The 21,006-nt window shown below is 33.7% G+C and overlaps 1 protein-coding gene across 3 annotated transcripts; it reads left to right on the top strand.

The window, feature by feature from the left end:
* The first annotated feature begins 1,146 nt into the window (after window positions 1–1,146).
* MS3_00001604 (uncharacterized protein) lies at window positions 1,147–20,539 on the top strand. 3 transcript variants are annotated; one of them, XM_051209072.1, is made up of 11 exons: window positions 1,147–1,218; window positions 1,249–1,843; window positions 3,465–3,525; window positions 3,567–3,903; window positions 3,940–4,040; window positions 5,575–5,777; window positions 8,124–11,584; window positions 12,932–13,270; window positions 16,259–16,424; window positions 17,812–17,929; window positions 20,101–20,539. In XM_051209072.1, exons 7-11 carry the CDS (start codon window positions 11,490–11,492, stop codon window positions 20,250–20,252), a joined length of 870 nt encoding a protein of 289 aa, XP_051074492.1. In that variant the 5' UTR covers window positions 1,147–1,218; window positions 1,249–1,843; window positions 3,465–3,525; window positions 3,567–3,903; window positions 3,940–4,040; window positions 5,575–5,777; window positions 8,124–11,489; the 3' UTR covers window positions 20,253–20,539. The 3 variants fall into 3 exon arrangements, with proteins under 3 accessions (XP_051074492.1, XP_051074491.1, XP_051074493.1); XM_051209071.1 differs by lacking the exon at window positions 17,812–17,929 and having other exon boundaries at window positions 1,147–3,903; window positions 8,124–13,270; XM_051209073.1 differs by lacking the exons at window positions 12,932–13,270; window positions 16,259–16,424; window positions 17,812–17,929; window positions 20,101–20,539 and having other exon boundaries at window positions 1,147–1,843; window positions 3,465–4,040; window positions 8,124–8,440.
* Window positions 20,540–21,006: the final 467 nt, after the last annotated feature.

Raw genomic sequence — 21,006 nt, 5'->3', positions numbered from 1 at the left:
GACATTTTATATCGTCTCGATTTTCCTTTGTACTATATATAATTTAAAAGAAAAACCAATTTTAATATGCTTACATATTTATATTTTTGTTCCAAAAAACAAAACAGAACAAAACAAAAACCCATATTATGAAAATCTTTTATTTACGCTATTACGTGTGCATGAATTTATTTTCCATTTTTTCGCCCACTTTGTGGTTTTACGCGCGTAAAAGCGTATTTCGACATGTACTAACACATTTTTTTTCCAGGACGGCTGGAAAACAGCGATGAAGTTTACGAGGAACCAAAATTTTCATTGTACTTTTTACTTTTTTACTATATTGTACTTCATGGTCCCCTATAGTAAAGAAAAACGATCGGACGCTGTTAAACCTAGCAAGCTATCAGAAGAGTGTTTTTCAACGACAAACTCGTTGAGTCTAAACTTCGGGCTGGCCACGTCTTAGGGTCATCTCTACCCCACTAGGGGGGGTAGTGATCTGTAGCGGTAATAAAACTTCAAAATAAATAGCTCTGTAGGTTTTCGACATTGGATGCTGACCACATTAGTTTTAATGGACTCAACTAGCTGAAGGAGATCGGTCATGCGTCCGCACCAGATCACGAGTGGGAACGCCGTGCACAACAACCCCTGCAATCGCTAGCCAGATTAGGTCAGACAATCCCCGATATATTGATAGCCTATCAAATATAACTTCGAACCTCCTTGCTCCTGTCTTTTGATTTCACTTGTTGGGTACGCTTCATATTGAGTGTTACTGGTTAAAGCGTTGTCAAACTGCGAATACTTGCGGCATCTTCAAGTTAGACAAATATATTAGCCTTCAGTAATAAGGATAGTGGGTTGGTGAACCTGTGTCGTCTGCATGCTAGAAATGCTTAAGTTCCTACCTCAGGGGTCGTTTATCTGCTGCCAATAGACCCGGAAACCTTTAAAGTAAAAGCTTCTTTTATCCCGTTCACAACCATTTGAATCATCAGAACTTGCTTCGTCCTTCTGTTTCGGGGGGAAATATAACAATAATTATGTTTACCTATGGCCAAGAACCTTCCTTTACTATTCAAAAGCAGAGTAAACAGTTCGTTAACTCATCCTAGAAAACTTGAAATCACGAAATTGGGGTTTGGAATTTGAAACGTCCTTCTTCGGCTCGTTGCTTAAAATTTGACCCTGTTAAAGGGTGTCAAGTGTTCGAATCATAAGGAGATATATTTGGTATGTTCATTGTTAAGGATAGATTTTTAGGTCAAAGTATACTATACTGACACCATCGAGTGAACCAATTAGAATGAACACAACCATTTGTGAATTCTGACACGAAATCAAAGGCTCACCTAAGCAACCGAAAAACAGGAAATAAGGGTGAGGAAGGGGGAAATAAAAGGAAAATTTCATAAGAAAATAAAAAGAAATGCGTCCAAAAATATGTTCTGCTATGAGGAAATATTGCAAAAATTTCCGTTTTTGTTCTGTGTTTGAAATATCGCCTAAAATTACGCTAAATTGTGTGATTTTCGTCTGACCTCAAATGTATCCTATTTTCGCCCTAAATTTAATTACTGAACAAATGCCTAGACTCAGTCAACTGTTTTAAAATGCTGTATGTGATTAAATTCATTGACAAGAATTATCATTTTACAAGGAGATTAATAACAGACAGATGCTAGCCATACATTTTCGTTGTAAGTTCAAAGTTCCACTGCCATTTACAAAGAAGTTACAAGTAATGCGTCATTTAATAAGAATATACTAGTTGTTAAGTGCACATGAAGTCGTTTACATGTGACGTAAGTCACTCACTACATATGCTTAGTTTCGATGTAGCACATGTGGTAAAAAAGTAAGTGCATAGTAAGGATTATCATCCACTAATCACGTCAGTATGTTCATTTTAAATGTTAAGTATTCCAATGTATTTAGTAGACTTAAAAAGTTTTCCCTAATGTGCTCTTGCTGAAGACATCAAGTTCCTCTTGAGATGACAAAGAGGACTGCAAACTTAATAACTCAGTGTCAAGTTTCCGTTGGTGATCACTCTGGACAGACCTAGACACCAGCTGAATAATGTTCGCACTGAAGTCTGATATTCTTGATATGTTCTACAGAGAAGCATGTGATTTTTCAATCTCAAGTATTAACTCTAATCTAATTACAAATGAGACTTACTCAGAAGCTAACGCACTTCCAGTACGCTTTGACACGGACGTTGAGGGCGACGCTTCTAGTTTTGTGGAACTCGTCTATTAACATTTATGAATGAATCACGCCTACTTTGCCGTTAATGATACCGTGGTGTCTAGTAACCCGAATTTCGGGTGTTAAATGTAGCTGTTTCCATCCTGCATTTCAGCCACGTCACCGGAATTATACATTCATGCACTCACAGTGTATGTTTCAATCAACTAAGTAAAGACTGGCAATATTTACTCTTTAAGGTGCCTAAAATTGATAAAATTACCTACCGTGCAACATGAGGTTGAAATCTCTTTATGTCTTTCTTTCTACGAACTAATTCTCTTTTCCTGTACTATATCCTTATACAAAATCGTTCTTTTATGTATTACCACCGTTGAATTAACTGCTATGAATCTGGTGTTCATCTAGATATGCTAACTAGGTATGGCAACTTGGATCGATGCATATATGTGCCTGGTCCTACGTTGTAGCTGTATATTACAAGGGAGACCTGTTCCTGATTAGTTTTTTGTGTACGTGATGTGATTCAACGGATAGGCGGGGATTTTTTGTTGCTAGGCCGTGTTCTCTCAATCTAATTACTGGCTCTAAATCTCGGCTTCAAGTTTTCTAAGTTTGTACACAAAAGTGTGGCAGCACGACATTGAATTATAACTGGACAAACAGAATATCCGCCGCAAACAGGTTTTCACATCGATTCACTCAATTTTGTTACTTGTCACCGGAAGCAGTCGTGTCCTCACCTTCACTTGACGCATTCAATAGGAGAATAGACACTCACAGAAGCTTAGTAGAAAAGGACTAACACAGGCCATCGATCTTCTGTTTTAAATACATAAATCTGCATCTGATATCAGTTTTTGTTGAACACCCTAAACCTAGTTCGTAATCCTAATACATAACTCCAGTTTAACTCCTTTTACTTAACTCTAACCTTTTTGTATCACAGCTGACATCAGTTGGTGATGAAAACGCTGTATAGTTGCAACCGTAACTGATATCACCATCCCATTTGGGCTTGCCGAACTCGGTCGATTATTTTCTACAGCCCTTTCAGCCTATTACTTATAATCGTTTTTTGGAATACATTGGTGTATTCTCATAAAACATTTCTTTTAGGGTTTTATTGGAAATGTGACTGAAAGTTATTAGGTACTACTCCTAATATGCGTTTGTCTTTCATGTCGTTTTAGGAGGGAATAATCCTGATTTTATTATTTATTTAGGACTTTTCAAGCCCTTGTTTTCGTACCTCAATATTCTAGCTAACTCCACAATGCTTGTGAATTCACTCTGTGCGGAGTCTCAAATATTTAAATGTAAAAGGTATGGTCCAGATCAACATGGAACTCATAAGGTACTCATAGAATCTCCTAAATGTTTACAAACGTCATCAGGCAATATCTTCAAATCAATTGGGATACTATTGCAAACTTGTTGAGTATGAATTAATTAGAGAGGTTATCCTTGATTTGGCATATGAATATGAACTTAACCTGTTGACCAGCTATGAAAGTGATCTTTATTGTACAGTGGCTAGGATATGGACTGAATGTCATGTTTCTAAAGGAATAGAAGAAACATGTTTTTACAGTAAAGAAGAACATGGAAATAAAATTATGGATGATATCCTTTCGATATTGCATACACGGATGGAAAAGAAGCTAAATGAAAGACTGAGATTGTTCGGTGACCACAACCAAGGTTAGCCACCATTTTTTCGTAATATATTTCTTTCAGATCAATCTGAAAGCAATCATTCAGTTGGAGTTGAAAAGCTTCGAAATAGGAAAACTGAGCTCGCTACAGAACTTAGAAGGTTACAGGCATCATTCACAGAAGTATGTAATTAAAATCATTAGTTTTCTTATAATTTTGAGACTTACTTTTTTCAGTAGTTTAAATCATGAGTCAATTGAAGCTAAACCACCATGGAAAACATAGAAGCACTGGACGGCCGTTCTGTCCTAGCATAGGACTCCTCAGCAGTGCGCATCCACGACCCCGCACCCCGCGTGGTTCGGACCCAGGACCTATCAGTCTCGCGCGCGAGCGCTTAACCATTAGACCACTGAGCCGACATCCAACGGTGTTAATGTCTAACTTCAACCAATCCACGAAATTGCACCACCGTACACCATTGTCTTCAGTGAGCTGATATCTCACAACAGACCTGGTTGAACTCCACTGGTCACGGCTTCTCACTAGAACTCTAGGAGTGTCTCTTGAAGTCAGTCACTAGTGAGCAGATGATTATTATCAGAAGGGGTTTTGTGGAGATTTTAGTATTTTCAATAGTTGAAATCATGAATCAATTGAAGTTAAACCACCATGGATAACTTACTTTTTATTAGATACTTTTTGCACTAAGTCCAGCATACCCATCGATCCAACCAAAAATCGAGTAACGTAAAACCAAAAATCTTGCAAACTAATCCTCATATCAATATTCGGTACCTTGTCGAAAGCTAAACTAAGTACTACCCTCTCTTCCTAATTTGCTCCCTTAATTTCCACTTTCGTGTCACGTCACCATTCTTTAGGAAATAAGTCATTTTCGAATCTTTCATATCCTGTTATCTTAAAACTTCTGTTATTATTGTTACGATTACAACTGTAACCACTGTTATTATTAAACTATGATTCAGACCATGTAGATGCCAAAACATGTTACACAAGAGGGAGTGGGTTAATATTAAAATGATATTATAGAGTTATATAAATAATGTTGATGTTAAAAAATAATGTGAAAACGGGTACACAGAAATTTTTTGACTGTTATGTGTTCAAATAAAACAGTAGTATCTTCAACTCCATCCACACTGGGTTCGACTTCGAATCCAATGTTTTTTGGAACCTCGCGTCAAGAGTTGAAATATGCCAACAGGCTCATTTCCAACTCGCCTGTCATCCAATTTAGCATTAGGTTATAAATCTGCAACTTTTTCTAATGGTACTGAATTATTATCGATACAGATCCCATTAGAATAATTGCTTCCATTTATTAGGCCGATAAAACCACCAACACTAGTACTGTTTCTTTTTCTGCTTATTCTTTTTGACTAGGACTGTCATTCACCTATACGTACCTCCCGCGGTAATCACATTCTACCGACGGAAATAATCTCTGTTTCTGAGTTATCACATGCATTTTGATACCTCTATATGTCACTTGGCTGTCAATCTACTGTCACCTGCATATTACATAACCGCAGTTGCTGTAGGTGTAATGTAATCATTTTGTAGACTACTATGAAATTGTTTGTGGGGTATCAATCATTTCTTAATATCAAAAAACATGAATATTATTTACATCCAACTGAATTTTGTATGTTTATCTGAGATCACTTTTTATTTAAACTTGAATATTCTTAGATCATATCAAGGATATACAATACATCTTCCCGTTTATTTCGTGAATATCGACACGTAGTTTGGCCACGAATGAGTCGTCAGGCATTAGCAGTTTTAACTGAACAAGCCAAAGCCTTACTTTTGCGCGTCAAAGTTTTGCAGAAATCCATTGAATATTCCACTTCACAACCTTCAGAAACTTTAGATATCCTGAAGAAAATTCAGTATGTCTTCTTTTTTCCAAGTTCTATCATTCTTATTAATCACATTAGTATTTTAATGAACCAGAATACCAGTGGGGACGACCAAATGTATTTGAGCACAAAATTACAGAATCTCTTAATAAAATCTGAGGACCATACAGTAAACGCTTCATTTGCAAAATTTTAATCATTTGTCTCAGACTTGATTCTTCCTTAGTTTCCACACTAATAACTCACTGTTCTCGTTCTCTTCAATCTCCTTAACCTTCTCCTGCCAGGCATTTCACTTATGACTGGTGATACATACTACTTACATCTTTCGACATCAGTAGCACACACCACAGTATTACTTATATGTCACGACAGTATTTGTCACTCTACAACCCTACCACGTATTAATATCAATCGATAAACAAATTAGTGATCAGATTAATCAAACCTCCATAGAAAAAACCGCACAACAAGCCAACAGAGGCGAAAATCTAGTACTTGATGAGTAGACAGACGAATATTTACTGCAGTGTTACATCATTTTTATTTTGAAGAAATAACAATCAGTCCACATCTGATTAATCAGGCTTTCCAGGTGTAATAATTATTAAGAGATTGAAATCACACATTCTGTATGTATATATAATTCTGACTTCTGTTCAAGTTGTATTTTAAGGGCTTTATTTGCTCGAGCCTATTGATTTATCGGTTTGGCCTGAAAGTAGAACTAGTAAGTCTATAAGCGATACCATTCTGTTTCATCTGTCGGGGTTCGTATGCGACATTAAGGTATGGAAAGTGTGATTTGTAACAAGTACTATCTGTACGTAACGAAGCTATGACAACTAACAGGATTATTCAGGAGAAATATACATGAACTTTGCTCACCGTGACCTTCATAGGACGAATGCACTCGGTCAACAGTGTTGCTAGAAGTTCATTTTATGATCTACATTTCATCTTTTGTGTATCTCATTTCTTTCTTGCAAGGGGCTAATTTAGTTCAATGTATCCCAATTTAACCTTAGCATAGTTTCGAAATTACCATGATCATTATTAACGTTCATGTTACTAATTTATAAACCTACATAGCGTTTCTTTTTTTATGTATTCAAGAGATATACCACCTTCTAATCAGATAATTCATCTGTACAATAACTATTCTTACTCTATGATAAACATGCGACTATCGTTTTGGTTACGTAGCTTTTTATTGCTAGTCACTACCCCATTGTTTTTGCTTATAAACCACTACACTTTCACCGACTCGCAATCCCTTTCGTTTCAACCACAACTGTTATGTACAAAGTATTCGAAATTTTCTAACTATTAAGTCAAATCGGGTAGTTATTGGCTTAGTTGTTTCCTTAAGCACATTTTTCATTTCAGGATCCTATTTATTCTATTAAGAATTATCGCTTCTTTATCATTTCTTGTTTGTTTCGTCATTTGTTCTTTTTATCTTCCTCATATTGTGTCCTTTTGTATTTTTACGTCACCCTATTTTTTCTCATCCTATGTCTAGCTTTTGTTTTGTTTTATTGTACCGTGTGTTAGTAAATTATTTTGCTCTTGTGGTTCTGCTGAGCAAATTATTCGTCTTCATCTAGTTTTAACTTACTGGATAACTTTGATCTTGAATAAATCGGTGTTTAAAGTGGTTGTTAAGTGATAGCTTAAAGTTGACTTCCAAACAACCAGTTTCAGCTTGTATCTTCCCTCCATTCACTTGGGTTTCGGGCAACAACTTAGTGTCCTTAACCTTCAATAAAACTGTATGGTAAATTCGTGTACGGATTCCTGAACTTGGTTTCCAAGACTCATTCAATAATAATTGTAATAATAACAACAGTAATAATGTGACTCCTGATAAATGGTTGTAAATAATGTACATATTAGACGTAGACTATGTAGGACGTAGCATGAACATATATCATTCTAGATTGTCACATCGCATAACAGCTCAACAAAAATGGAAATTAATAACATAAAGTGTAATGGGGGAGATAATATTTACCTCAATGGAGAGCTAAATATAACAAATATAGTTGAAAAGAAAAGAATTTCATTCAATGACGAAAAGTATAAGCTGATACGAAATCCAAAATATTAAAGAAAATGGTGAATACATAGAACTGTCCTTTTGTGATTAGTTTAGTGTCATTTAACCGAACATGTTTAACAATAAATTACGATTATTTCTCAGATCTCAACATGAAAACTTACAACTACCGAACGTGTCTTCATGTCTACCAATTCAAATATATTGTTAATGGTTTATTAATCAAACCTATTGAATGCCTTCCATAATATGCTAAGAATTCCTCGTTTTGGAAATACATTTTATCATATTTCTTTCATTTTTTTATTATTTAGCATTGAACTTACTAATTCACGTTGTGTTTTACAAAAAGAGGTGAAGGAGTTAGAAACATTGCTTGCTACATATGACAATAAAGACGGCGAATATCATAAATTAGTAAAAAGATATGTTGATTGTCAACAACAATTATCTTTACGTTCTACATTATTACACGATAATGATACTATACAACTTAATCAAAGATCACATAAGAACTTTTCAAGTCGTCGATCATTGAGTGTTGACGTTATAACTCGTAAATAATTAATTTAAAAAGTTCTGTATAGTTTATTTCGAAATTTCGGTAAAATATAATGTTTTGTAATCTTGATGTTTTCTTACTATTTTTCTAGTGTTTAACACTTTTTGTTTGCTGCTGTTCATCTAAGTTATTTATGGGCATTGGATTCATGGGAACTATAGTCTCACATTTAAATCTGGTCCACTTTGGGATAAATGATTGAATAGCATTGAAAATCGTCTCACACACAGTAATTTTAGCCACAAATTCTGTAGTAAAACCATTTTATTTTATTTAAAATCGCTTTATTACGTCAGTATTATTACCTGATGGAAAATATTCACCTTAACTATAATTATTTATACCTTATTCGTTCATACCCTGTATTCTAAAAGCATAATATCATTTTGATACTTTCTTATGTAGTAATATTTATATTTACGGATAGGAAAGACAGAGTAACTGTTACCGTTGCTGTTGTTGCATCAATAATAATAATAATGTTAGGATGATATTCTATTTTCTTTATTGCTATGATAACTTTTTATTTAAATTATGTCTCCATTTGTTACACAAGCATATCAATTGTCTTTATTTTCTTATAGTGTATATTTTATTTGGTAGTTAACAATGATGTATTCTGGGAATTTATATAGAGTAAACAATAGTTTTCAGATATGATCAGACTGATACAAATTGCTAGGTAATAGTGAATTTAAGCCTACACTTTTCGAAAGAACATAATTTCCAGGTTACTTCAAAATGAGCATTTTGAATAAAATTGATAAAATGTGAGACAATAAATGTTATGCAGGTTGGAATTCTGAATGAGATGATATGACAATACGACGTTAGTGATCATTAACACTCCATAGCAAAAATAAATTCAGACGATAAAAGGTTGTCACAAGTATGCAAACTGATTTGGTATTCGAGAATACTGAGCAGGTTGTATGAATGTGTTTTCGTATGGAAAACACTACAGAGTTTCCATATGAGGTACATGAAATAGTCTAAGCACTATAAATATCTCGAGATAGTCAAAGTACTATAATGTTAGGAAGTTGAAACCTTTTCATTTTTAACGAGCAAACACGTCTTAAAAATCCCAGTTCACTATTACTTCTCAGTATAGCACAGATCAAACTCACCAACAAATTACTTGTTCATGTATTTTCATCTTTCGACCATAGCTATTATATAGAGGCTTGTGGTGTAGAGAGCTTGTCAAACTTATAACCTAATGATTGAGGGCTGTGCTTTCAACATCAAGGTGTTGCATTGTATCACATCAAATTTAGCTTCCTCTAATAGATTGTATAGCGAAGAGTAATGAAGACCAGTAACTTCTTAAGTTCATAGAATTTCAGATTTTATAAAGGACTGTATACTGTTAAAGCAATACGCAATTAAACCCTGCTAACATAAATGACTTTATCGCCTTGCATCAATCCCTGCTTTCTTGCTTCTTTGGTCGAGGTCTCCAAGTTTTATTACTGCCAGAATAAGACTACGTTTTTATTGATCATAAGCTTTCGGATTCTTTGTCAACGAAGTAAATTGTCTTCTATTAAATTCGACTGTTGGACAACCATTATACGAATCGGTATGTGAATAATTTTCAATATAAATAAAAATATATTTGTAATATCCCAATGAGTAGAAAACTAGATTCTCTGACGTTTCGTGACTTAGTGTAAGTCACTTCTTCAGAGAATAACTAACCAAAGTAAAATTAATCCAAGTTTAAATAGTAGAACGGAACAATAAGAATAATATTTGATCAATCAAAAACAGATCTGAACAAGTTAATATCATGTCATTTCTGTCAAGGTGATTCATGAGTGATATGTATGTAAATTTGTGTGTATGTGTGTGTACGTTGTTTAAGTATAGATAGATACTACTTAGTTCAATCAAGAATTAATTTAGGTAATCTGAGTGAGCCGATTGACACTAAACTTAAAATAAGTGAACTGGTTATTCGCAAATAATATCATGTTCTAAATTGTTGAGTAGTGTCTCATTGGATGAAACATTCAAAGGTTTTGGGTTTCGGGCTCAAAATTAATCTCATTCACTTCAGTCTAGATCACTAAATTTTATCTCTGGTTGGGGCATACCATGTATGGCAAAAAGATGACTACTTGGGTATTTACGTAGTTACTGATTTGGTTCTGTTTTTTAGGATGAAATATATTATTCAGTTATTTTAATAAGCTAAATTAGATATTGTTTCAACTGCTTCGATAACTAAATTGAGGTTTTACACATAAACCGCTTTATTCTAAGAGCTCTTGAATATTGACTTTTGTGTTTTACAGCTAGGGGACCCATTGATTTGTTATGAAATCTCATATCAGATTCAGTTTAAGTAAATTTTACTCAGTGAATGTTGTTTTATCCTCAACTTGTTGCGAAAAGAGTTTGCTGGTGATGTGTTCGAATTTACCGCTTATAATGGATAATTATGTAACTGATTAATTTATCGAACTTTATTCAGTTTATATTGTTTTTGATTTCTAATATGAATTTTTATCCTTCAGCAGATTCATTTAAACATACACCTTTATATATATATGATGATTGTACAGCTTGATAACAAATTCGTTGAAAAGATATTCTTTCGCCGAACTTCGTGTTTTTTAATGTTTAAATTGTGACTGTCTGTCATTCTAAATTAATGGACATATGAAAGCAGCACTTCTTGTCTCAAGACTTTTTACCACTACACATCCACTAAGTCCTTTATAGCTTGGTTTTGTTTTTTGGCCTTCGATGATAATTTGATGATGAGCCGGTAAATAGTGTTCATTTATGGTCCTTCGTTGGTTAGTTACAATACTCCATTACTAACTACATATTAATCTGTTTTTTTTTATTGAACTATGTATGAAATAAATTAGTCGATAGTTTATTGTACCATTGTATTAATATATACATATTTAATAGGTGGATAATGGCGTTTAGAAGAGAAACATGAATTCTTAGTTAAATGCTAGATATATTCATATTGGATCCTAACTAACTGTATTTGATCGATTAGCTATTTCTTTGTTATTTTAAATTGCTTGTGTCCTCATAATATATCTTTTATTGTCATGTTTAGAATACGTCCTCCATGTGAGTCGACTATTGAATGGACGAACTTACAGATGCAGAACATTTACGAATTGAACAAAACCGAAAACGTGCTTTAGAACTTAGACTTTCACAAGTTGTGGCAAATGATCGGTATGTATCAAACTAACTGAATCGTATGCTTTTTATAAAGATATATAATACAGCAACTAATTGCAACATATAATTCATTTCTTAAAACTGGCTTTATGATTGTTCCATAGATGGTAAAAAAGCTTAACTCTTCCAGTAGCTGATTAATGTTTCGTTCTGTATGTATCATGATTATTCTGTTATACTTCACTATTATTAAATTCATATGAAGAAAACTGAATAATGGAACGTCTTGTCGACACTCTTCACGATTGATAGACATACTTTTAGATGGAGTATAATTCGTTATTGTAGATAAAAACATATTTGCATTGTTTTTCGTCATAATTTGTCCCGTAACTAAGGTACTGTCAAAGTACTTAGTAGTTTAAGCTATTACAATGGTTTATTATATATGGTTACATGATGCAATGTAATCCAATAGGTATATTCACTATTATTATCCGTGTTTGTATACGTTTTAAACATACGGGCAGTTTCATTTTTGTGAATCTCTACTTTTTTTAAACATACATTACATGAAAATCGTTTTGTAAACGTGGAGTACACAGATAAAATGATCTTTTCAGGCATGACTGACATGGTATGTAGTTTTATAAAATCGTGTAAACAATTTAGGGGTGTTTGGTATGTATTCCATATCTATCTACAAAATGTTCTACTGATCTTTCATTATTGTTGTATTATAGATATCTTAATAGACCATAATATAGAGAGCTTTTTTCTTAACCTATGAGCTCTTATAACCGGTAAACTTTTCATTGGCTGCTATTTTCTCACTATTTGTTATTATTACACATATACAAAGTATGAAATGGTGCAAGAAGATTGAAAACATCTCGAAAATTCCAAGAATCCTATATTTATTATCTTTGTCTCCTCTTACCCTCCATTTCTAGCCTAGTTGACCTTTTATTTTTATATATAAATGTTCTTAACAAGTATATGTGTGATTACATTGTTCGAAATGTATTGCGTTAATATACCACATAGTTCTGATAATCTTCGTCTTCTTAATACACTATCGCAATCCTATATTTATTAAATTACTAGTTACTGTTTATTACAGTTTTAGAGAATATTTGTTTTAAATAATTAGAATGACAATTGATTGATGTTCTCCAAGTTCTATTTTCAGTCTTAAGTGTTTTATCAAGTAACAATTTTGTTTCTATGATACTATTAGTGCTATGCATGAAACCAAATGAAATACACTTATCAAGATTGATAAGTTTATTAGCTATTCGTGTTGTCTAACTGTTCTATTGTATATTAATTTCTTTACTGTTACAAACTAAACATATATATTCTTTACTGGTGTTAGTTACTGCATTATTTTTTTTCAAGTCATGATGTTTATGCATCAGTCCCACAATCAAAACTGAATACAAAATACTTAAGTGATGGAGGTTTTATTTTTGAAGAGGAAACTTCTAATCATAATTATCCTTATACAGAAAAAGATGAAGAATTTTCAGATCCAGAATTAAATGCAACTGTTAAACCTAAAAAACGCAAACAAAAGTGTATAAAACAGTCAAACGCTGAGTCGAATCTCCTCATAGCTGAATCCAATGTACCTATTCCCCCTGATCAAGAAAAACCAACTTGTGATTTATGCCATAAACTGTTTGAAGAATCATTTTTACGCAAAACATTTGAAGTAGATGTTTGTGATAAATGTCGGTAAGTTGATATATTTAAGTTAAACAATGTCAACAAGTTAACTTTAATGAATTCCTTTTCCGATTATTTATTTTCCTTGAGTTTACGATTTTATGCTTATAAACATATTTCGCATAACAAAATCGCATTCTGCGCAACAAAATAAGCAACAAACGGTCTATCAGAGAACAAGACGGGTAGTTCTATTTGGCTCATTGGATAATTAATGATAAATTGCGTTCATCAATAAATAGAAGAATAGCTTTCAATCTGTCAATAAAATACAAACTATGGATCGGTCCGATGGAATAAGTTATTAATAATCGAATATTACACTTAGGATAACCTTGTACAAACGTCACAGTAAAATTAAAGTTGTCTCGAGAAAAGTCCTACAAAGGATGTAAAATATATTTATCCTGATAGAGTGTAAGTTGTGTTTTGGTGCATGTTTAGTAAAAGAATAATTAATGGTTGGGAACGTTCATCGACTATCAAAGATGTACTAATTGTTATTTCGTTATGGCCTGTTGATTTATCATGTTATAAGATCGCCAATTTGGAACACAGACCAATGACGTATAAACCAGTATGAGCAGCCTATAGTCAAATCTGAGTTCTTATTGGTCCTTTGAGATAGGAGCTTCTGGTTCAGTCCAAAACACCAATATCAACCTCCGTCATATGAATCCTATATTTCAGACACACTCAGATTATATACAAGCAAATCAGACCATATCATACCATAAAATATAAAATAAAAATTATACAAGATCAGGCCAAAAATGGGTGTGAATGTGAGATACTGTAACTAATAAATTGGTGAATAACTTGAGAATAGTAAATCGAATAATAATAGTCAGTAGGTCAAATGAAAGCTTATAATGAAAGGAATATGAATATACATATAATACAGTTACTTAATAGTTATACAATAAGAATATATATAATAACAGTTCATAAATAGATCCTAACAGTTACCATTCACTTATACTTCGTCTGGGCATAACACGAATAATGTAATCTTAGATATTTGTTCAATTTTCCTATCAACTTACACTCAATTGCTACACTTTCTGAGTTCAAAGTTAATACGATCTTTTTTACGAAACCTGTTTAAGGCATCAATTGTATATTCACTTAACTAATGGCAAGTGGCTAATGATAGACAATATTAAAGTGACTATGAACCATAAAAAGAATAAAAACATTAACAAATACAATCCACTTTAGAATACAGCTAAGATATATTTTATTCTTTTTAAGTCACACCTTACTGAGAAATAAATTGCAAGGACACTGATATACTTATGTTCATTCTAAACCATTTATGATAACGTTACAAGCCAGTAATAGTTACATTATGCAGGACCCCATCCAGCAAGGTTATTTCGATAACTAATTACTTACTTACGTCTGTTACCCTTCGTGGAGGAGCCTAGGCCTCCCATAAGGATTTCGGTAACTAATATTGGCCTAATATAGCAATATTTTATTTAATATTATCAAGTGGTTTTCTACATCTTCTACTAGCTCTCATTAGGTAACATGTAGAGCTAACACTATATGTTGACCGTCAAAATCAAAAGTTTATTACTGAGAAAGATAAACAATTAATTAAATGTGTAATAGTTTTACACGGTTTATAAGCCTTCCGAGGCATGTAGTCTTTTTTGTTCTCCTAAAGTAAACTACTTTTTCTATTCAAAGTATTAGTGCTCAGTTTCCTTAAAATGTCGAAGAAGAAACGTTACTAGACACCTACCTAAAAACATATTGAAACTTATAACTTTTTGAGTAAATTGTGCAAACAAACCCTCTAGCTACTCATTGAATTAATAGTGACTTAGTTGAGAGTTTACTCTGAACAAATAAACGGAACTGATTCTTACCATATTATTGTGTTTAGGGTAGAATATACAGCATAATGAGTTAGAGTTTCATGTACTTTTGCTCTCATACTGTTCGTTTTGCTGTTTTATGAAATAACATATGTTTTATTGTCAAATCTTAGTCACTGAAACGCTAAATAAATTTCTTCTCCACCAAGTTATTTATGGGACATACCTTGTGTTATATTCTAGTGAAGATTACATTACGAGTAACTTCTGAGACCTATTAATGGACTAATATTATTTATATATTCTTATGGTAAAAATATTCAGTAACTAGACTGTGTATATCTATATTCCTCTTATTATTAGCTTCGTTTTGACCTATGGATTATTATTGTACGACTTACTGTTCCTAAGTTATACTCAGTTTATTAATTACTGTCTCCCACGTTCATAGCCACTTTTGGCTATATTTTGTACGAATGTTATTTCCTATTTTATGGTGCGTTGCTGTCTGTTTGGTTGATATATAAACCCAGTATGTTTGAAATATATGATTCACATAGTGGAGGCTGTTGTTGGCATTCTGGACTCAATTGGACGGGCTAGGCGAGCAACGGACCAATAGGGCGCTAGGCTGATCAGACCGGCCAGACGTCATTGGTTTAGTGCAATATAAGAGCGAATAAGTCGTGTTTTGATTTGCGAATAGATTACGTGATAACTAACAGACCATCAAGTCACAACACCTTGTGTATTATTAACTTCCGAATTCCCGGGAAGGTGGCTAAAACGTGCCTTCTTGATTCCAATTGACCCGGCTGTATGATATATTTGCATCTGATCTACTTTTGAATATCAAGTAATGTATGCTATAATTTGCAATATATGTTGACAATCGACTTATTACTCCTCATGAATCTCTACTGAATAGATATCGGAAGGTTAAAACGACTGATCCGTTATTTTATCTACCAATTCTGTGACACAAACAAATATCAATCATAGTTAATTTAAACATAACTAGTTGTGAAATACGAATGTTTGAATATTACTGATGGTTTTGTCTTTTAGATTATAATATCAGAGTAACTTCTAACTATTATTTGCTTCAGTTATTTTTTAATTCAATTTATTATTTAATCTCATACTTTCTTCTATTTTTTTTGTCTAGAGATCCTAAAAATATTCATGCTTTAATTACTAAAAGTTCAGCAAAAGAACGTTATTTACTAAATGATGTTGATTTAGACATACGTGAACCGAAATTGAACTATTTGTTGAAACGTAATCCACACAATTCAAGTTGGGGTGATATGAGGCTGTATTTGGAAGCACAAGTAACAATAACTGTTTTAGAAACTTGTTATTCCATTTATCATTGGTTTTTCATATTTTTATTCTTACGTTAAAATGTTACTCGATCTCAATTTTCTACTAATAGTGTTTTTGTAAAGATGAGCAGTAATAATTAGTTTCTTAGATAAGACTTTCTTTTGATTGGGAGTGTAGCTTATTTCAGTATTCAATAGATCACAACATTTATTGATCTCTTATTTTGTCGTTAAATGTTAACATGGACCTCTATGAGTTTGCTCCCAGATTATAACTGGCAAAGAGCTATTAGACAAGGAATAGATGGATATTCAATAATCCTTGACTGTGAGTGATTCACTAGTGGAATATAGTTTATGGTCATAGAAATCTCCAAATTAATTAATTCTTAACGTAAACATCTGGTTGAAAAAATGTCAATATCTGAACAACAACTTCATCTAATTTTTATGTAGATTTTACCAATAAAAGGATCTGGGCCTTGAAATACCCATTCATCGTATAAAAATTATCAGGCCTTTTAAGTGCTACCAAGTGCCCTGATACGGCTGAGGGTGGGGAGAGTTAGATCTCCCTCTCGAAATGCTCTCACATGGCCACGTGTATACAGCCACTGGCAGGACAGTCCTCACTGCCTTCTCGCGGCTGGGGTGTTGTTTACAGAGATGAGAGGACGAAAAGCGAGTGTCCGGCGCTTTAATCAGGTCGGTAGACATAGAGCGTTCACCTAGGGGAGTTGGAAAACCCTTATTCCAAACCAATGGTGAGCATGTACTCCAGGATCGTGAAGGGACAAATGGCGTATGAACCATTTATTGGTCACCGGCTACCATGGGACTGGATCTCCTTACGTCGCTTTACTGCCTTGTGTATTAGACCTATAGATCGAAGGCTCCGAGTGTGGCCCCCTACGGAAACCACCTGCTTCGGTCTGGGCATTCGGGCAGTATCACAGGCCATACACAAATCAAGCGACTTGTATGGTGCATATGTATTCGGTACCCCTTTGTACCAATATTTATATGTTTAAGTAAATAATTAATTATTAAAGGGCTTTTAAGTTATGGGTTTTATGAAATCACTATCAAAGTTTTGTTTAGCAACATGTCGCTTCTCAAATAAAAATATTAATGACTATTGTTAAGTGCTTAATCTATATATCCGTTTACCACATAGGACGGATCTATTCCATGTTCTGCCTTTTAACTTCCATCGTTTTGTGTAGTTATGTGATTTTCTAACAATATTTGTCTGACCAATGAGAAATTTAATCCCAATCTACCTCAATCGTTTGATACCTCAGATTGTTGTAAAATAATGAATTTTGTCATTAGAAAATCGATTATGAGTATTGTTAAAAGTATCTTACTTTCTATTTTCCGTAAAATTAAGATTGCTGAACGTGCTCTAGAAATCTGGGGTAGTGAAGATGCATTAGAAAAAGAACGTGAAAAGCGCCTTAAGCGCAATGAAGAATCGAAACTTAAAAGTTATAGTAAAAAGGTTAAAGGTAAGTATTAGGGATTCCCAATTCGTGTAAACTATACTCATTAATTCGTTGGAAATACATTGAGATAACTAGTCATGGAGTAGTCACTAGTTTGAGATGGTGGAGAAGATTTGTAGCTCAGGTGAATGATTTTGATGAAGTTTTGTTCTCTGAGCTGGATGTTTTGGTTGTGGAGCTCCCATTGTTCTTTTGAATGACATCACCAGCACAAACTTCATGTAGAAGTAAGGTGTTCGGATTTCTCCACATATGACTCCTAGCTTGTCCTGTAGACCTCGATCTTAATCGGTTATTGTTGGCCTTTAACCTGTCATTGTTTACTTCTTTATCTTGATTGCATCTCACAATGATATGATTCCTGTCCATGATTTCTCTGATTGGTTAATAAATTGGGACGATTTCAATGTGTGTGTTGGTTGCTGATTTACCTGAGTGCCAAGCTTCTAAAAATTCTGGTGTTTTTAGAATTCTGTCTATCCAAGATCTCAACATTTTCCAGTCGAATATATGTCCACATGCATCCATATAACTGAAAATACGTAATGTCGTTTGACCGCTAATTGATGTTCATGCAGACGAAGATGAAGAAGGCGTCCGCAGTGTCCGATATAGTGTTTTTCGCAGTTAGAACAATTTATTATGCAGATGATGTTCGGTTTTTCTTCTTTTGTCATTTCTTCCTTTGGTTTGCATAGGATTGATCGAAGTGATTTTGTTGGTTTGTGATAAGATGGAAAGAAAGCCAAAATTCGATTGATTTAATAATTATGAGCTTTGTTCAACAATACTTCCTTTCTAATTCAATGTAATGATTACTTAATGTAGTATTTGTTTTCTTTTCTCGCACGATATATTATTCTGCGTAATATACGATATTCTTGTATTTAATTGGCATATAATATCCTGAAATATTTACATATACTTATAGGATTTATCATTACAATTACTTTATCTCAATCATTGTATCAGTTATTCACAGTTCGTGTATTTGTTTAACCGTTCTTTAGACTCAGCGGTTTCCACATTGTTCTCTCTTGGGTCGGCTTTTGCTTGTTGATAAACTGTTAGCAACTGTAGACACAGCTAACAACTGTCTTTTGCACTACTGAAGCCCTTTTTATTTCAGACAAAAACACGCGGTAAACACTGTAGACACCTCACAATTTGAGAACCGCTATTTTAGACGTCGTTACTTTACGAACTTCGATTTTGCGCGAATCTCAATCGCGTGAATTGGACGCTTCGATAGACTTAACAGTTCTCAACTTTGGTTCAAATTGGTTCGAATCTTCTGAGTGACGAACTCTGGTCGAAATTCGGTTCTGTTAGTTTGGCCTAACGATGGCAAGGCCCAGGGAAATGAAGTACAATACCAACAGCTCAGATAAAACAGATCATTTAATTGCTGAAAATATTGTTCCCTCAACCTCTAAGGTGAACTCATCTACTTCAAATGTTGTTTTCGATAATGTAAAACCTAGCCTCGAAGATAGCTGCCTCTTATTAGACACCTACTGGAATATGTGCAGCACACAAACCAACAAAATCACTTCAATCAATCCTATGAAAACCAAAGGAAGAAATGACAAAAGAAGAAAAAACAAATATCATCTACAGTGTAAATTGTTTCAATACAAATATGCAAACATGCCTCATTTAAATCACCTTAGCTGGAATGATATGAGATTGATTTGGTTATACCGGTTTACGATTGATCTCACTGAATATTCTTTCTTTGTACGATTGAACCACGGTTTAATTTAACTTATTTATTCTATGGATGATCGGTTTAAATTGATTCACGAAACTTAAGAAAATTTAGACTTTAATTCTTCTACTCATTGAGATATCACAAATAATTTATTTTTATTTATAACAATTTACGCAATACTCAATTTATTTGATATTGTCAAGTCAAACCTTAGTAATGACACTTATCTACTCATTATGGTTACTTTGTGGATGTTTTTAAGCGGAGAGTCATAAGGTAACTTGCATCATTTCGGAAAATTATTTTCTTACAAACACCAGCATCTTTTATGTAGTCCTTTCTGAAAATCGCTGTACGATCAATTCTTATCATAAGTCTTTATATCTATCCAGCGAATGTGATTGGTTTTTATTAAGGACTTTAGGTGTTTATCACAAAACGTTTGCTCTTTTCATTTCAGAACTGAAGCTTCAGACACGCAGTAGCTTATATACGAGAGCGCATAAATCTCATGAACATGTGTTCGGACCGGAGAAATATGATTCTAAGTCAGATATTTACTATAAATGCTGTATTGAATGTGATTACAAATCAACTTATGAAAAATTGTAATTATTGCACTGTTACTAACCCATCGCATTTATTTTATAAAAGGTGTCAAAACAATAAGTATCTTTTTTGAAATGCTTTAATTAATGTTGATGTGAATAAAATAATAATACTTAAAAGCGTCAGACATTTGTCACTGTACATGTTTCTGGGATGCCACTTTACAAGGCAGGGTAGTATTTGTGACAAAATAAAAATGGAAATCGGTATTCTGGAACATATACCAGATTGACAGATACAAAAGCCTACAGATGACTTTTCGGAAACCCCAGTTCCGAGCAAGTACTGCACCTAGACTTCCTGCTTCGAAGGTACAAAAGCATTCACGCTTATTTCGGCCACTCATTTTCACGACATTGTACTGCATAACACCTTTCCAATTATGCCTGTTGGGGCTGACTCCTCTCGAACATAATTCTATACATATGCCTCTGAACCTATAAAGAGTCACTTACCTGGTGCTCAAAAGACGAGTCCACATTCATGTCTAAAATTGATGCTCGACTTAAAATGATTATGGTCTACATAAGTGCAGAAGACGGTTACCATGACTGCTCACTTTCTACTTGGCGTTCCTCCCTCTTATATTGAAGCCTGAAATCAAATTGACCATGTGATATGGTAAAAAAGCCCAGGTGTGATCGGTCTGTACGATGGCACTGTCATGGAAACTGGCATTATGATATTGCCATCACGACTCTCAGGTTGGGATTCTAGAGATTGTGAGACCTAGTGGCTTGAAACGTTATCATATATT

The sequence above is a fragment of the Schistosoma haematobium genome, chromosome 1 (genome assembly GCF_000699445.3).
Source record: "Schistosoma haematobium chromosome 1, whole genome shotgun sequence".
Lineage (NCBI taxonomy): Eukaryota > Metazoa > Platyhelminthes > Trematoda > Strigeidida > Schistosomatidae > Schistosoma > Schistosoma haematobium.
The sequence above is the reverse complement of the archived record's forward strand: the minus strand, read 5'-3'. Positions and strand labels throughout refer to the sequence as shown.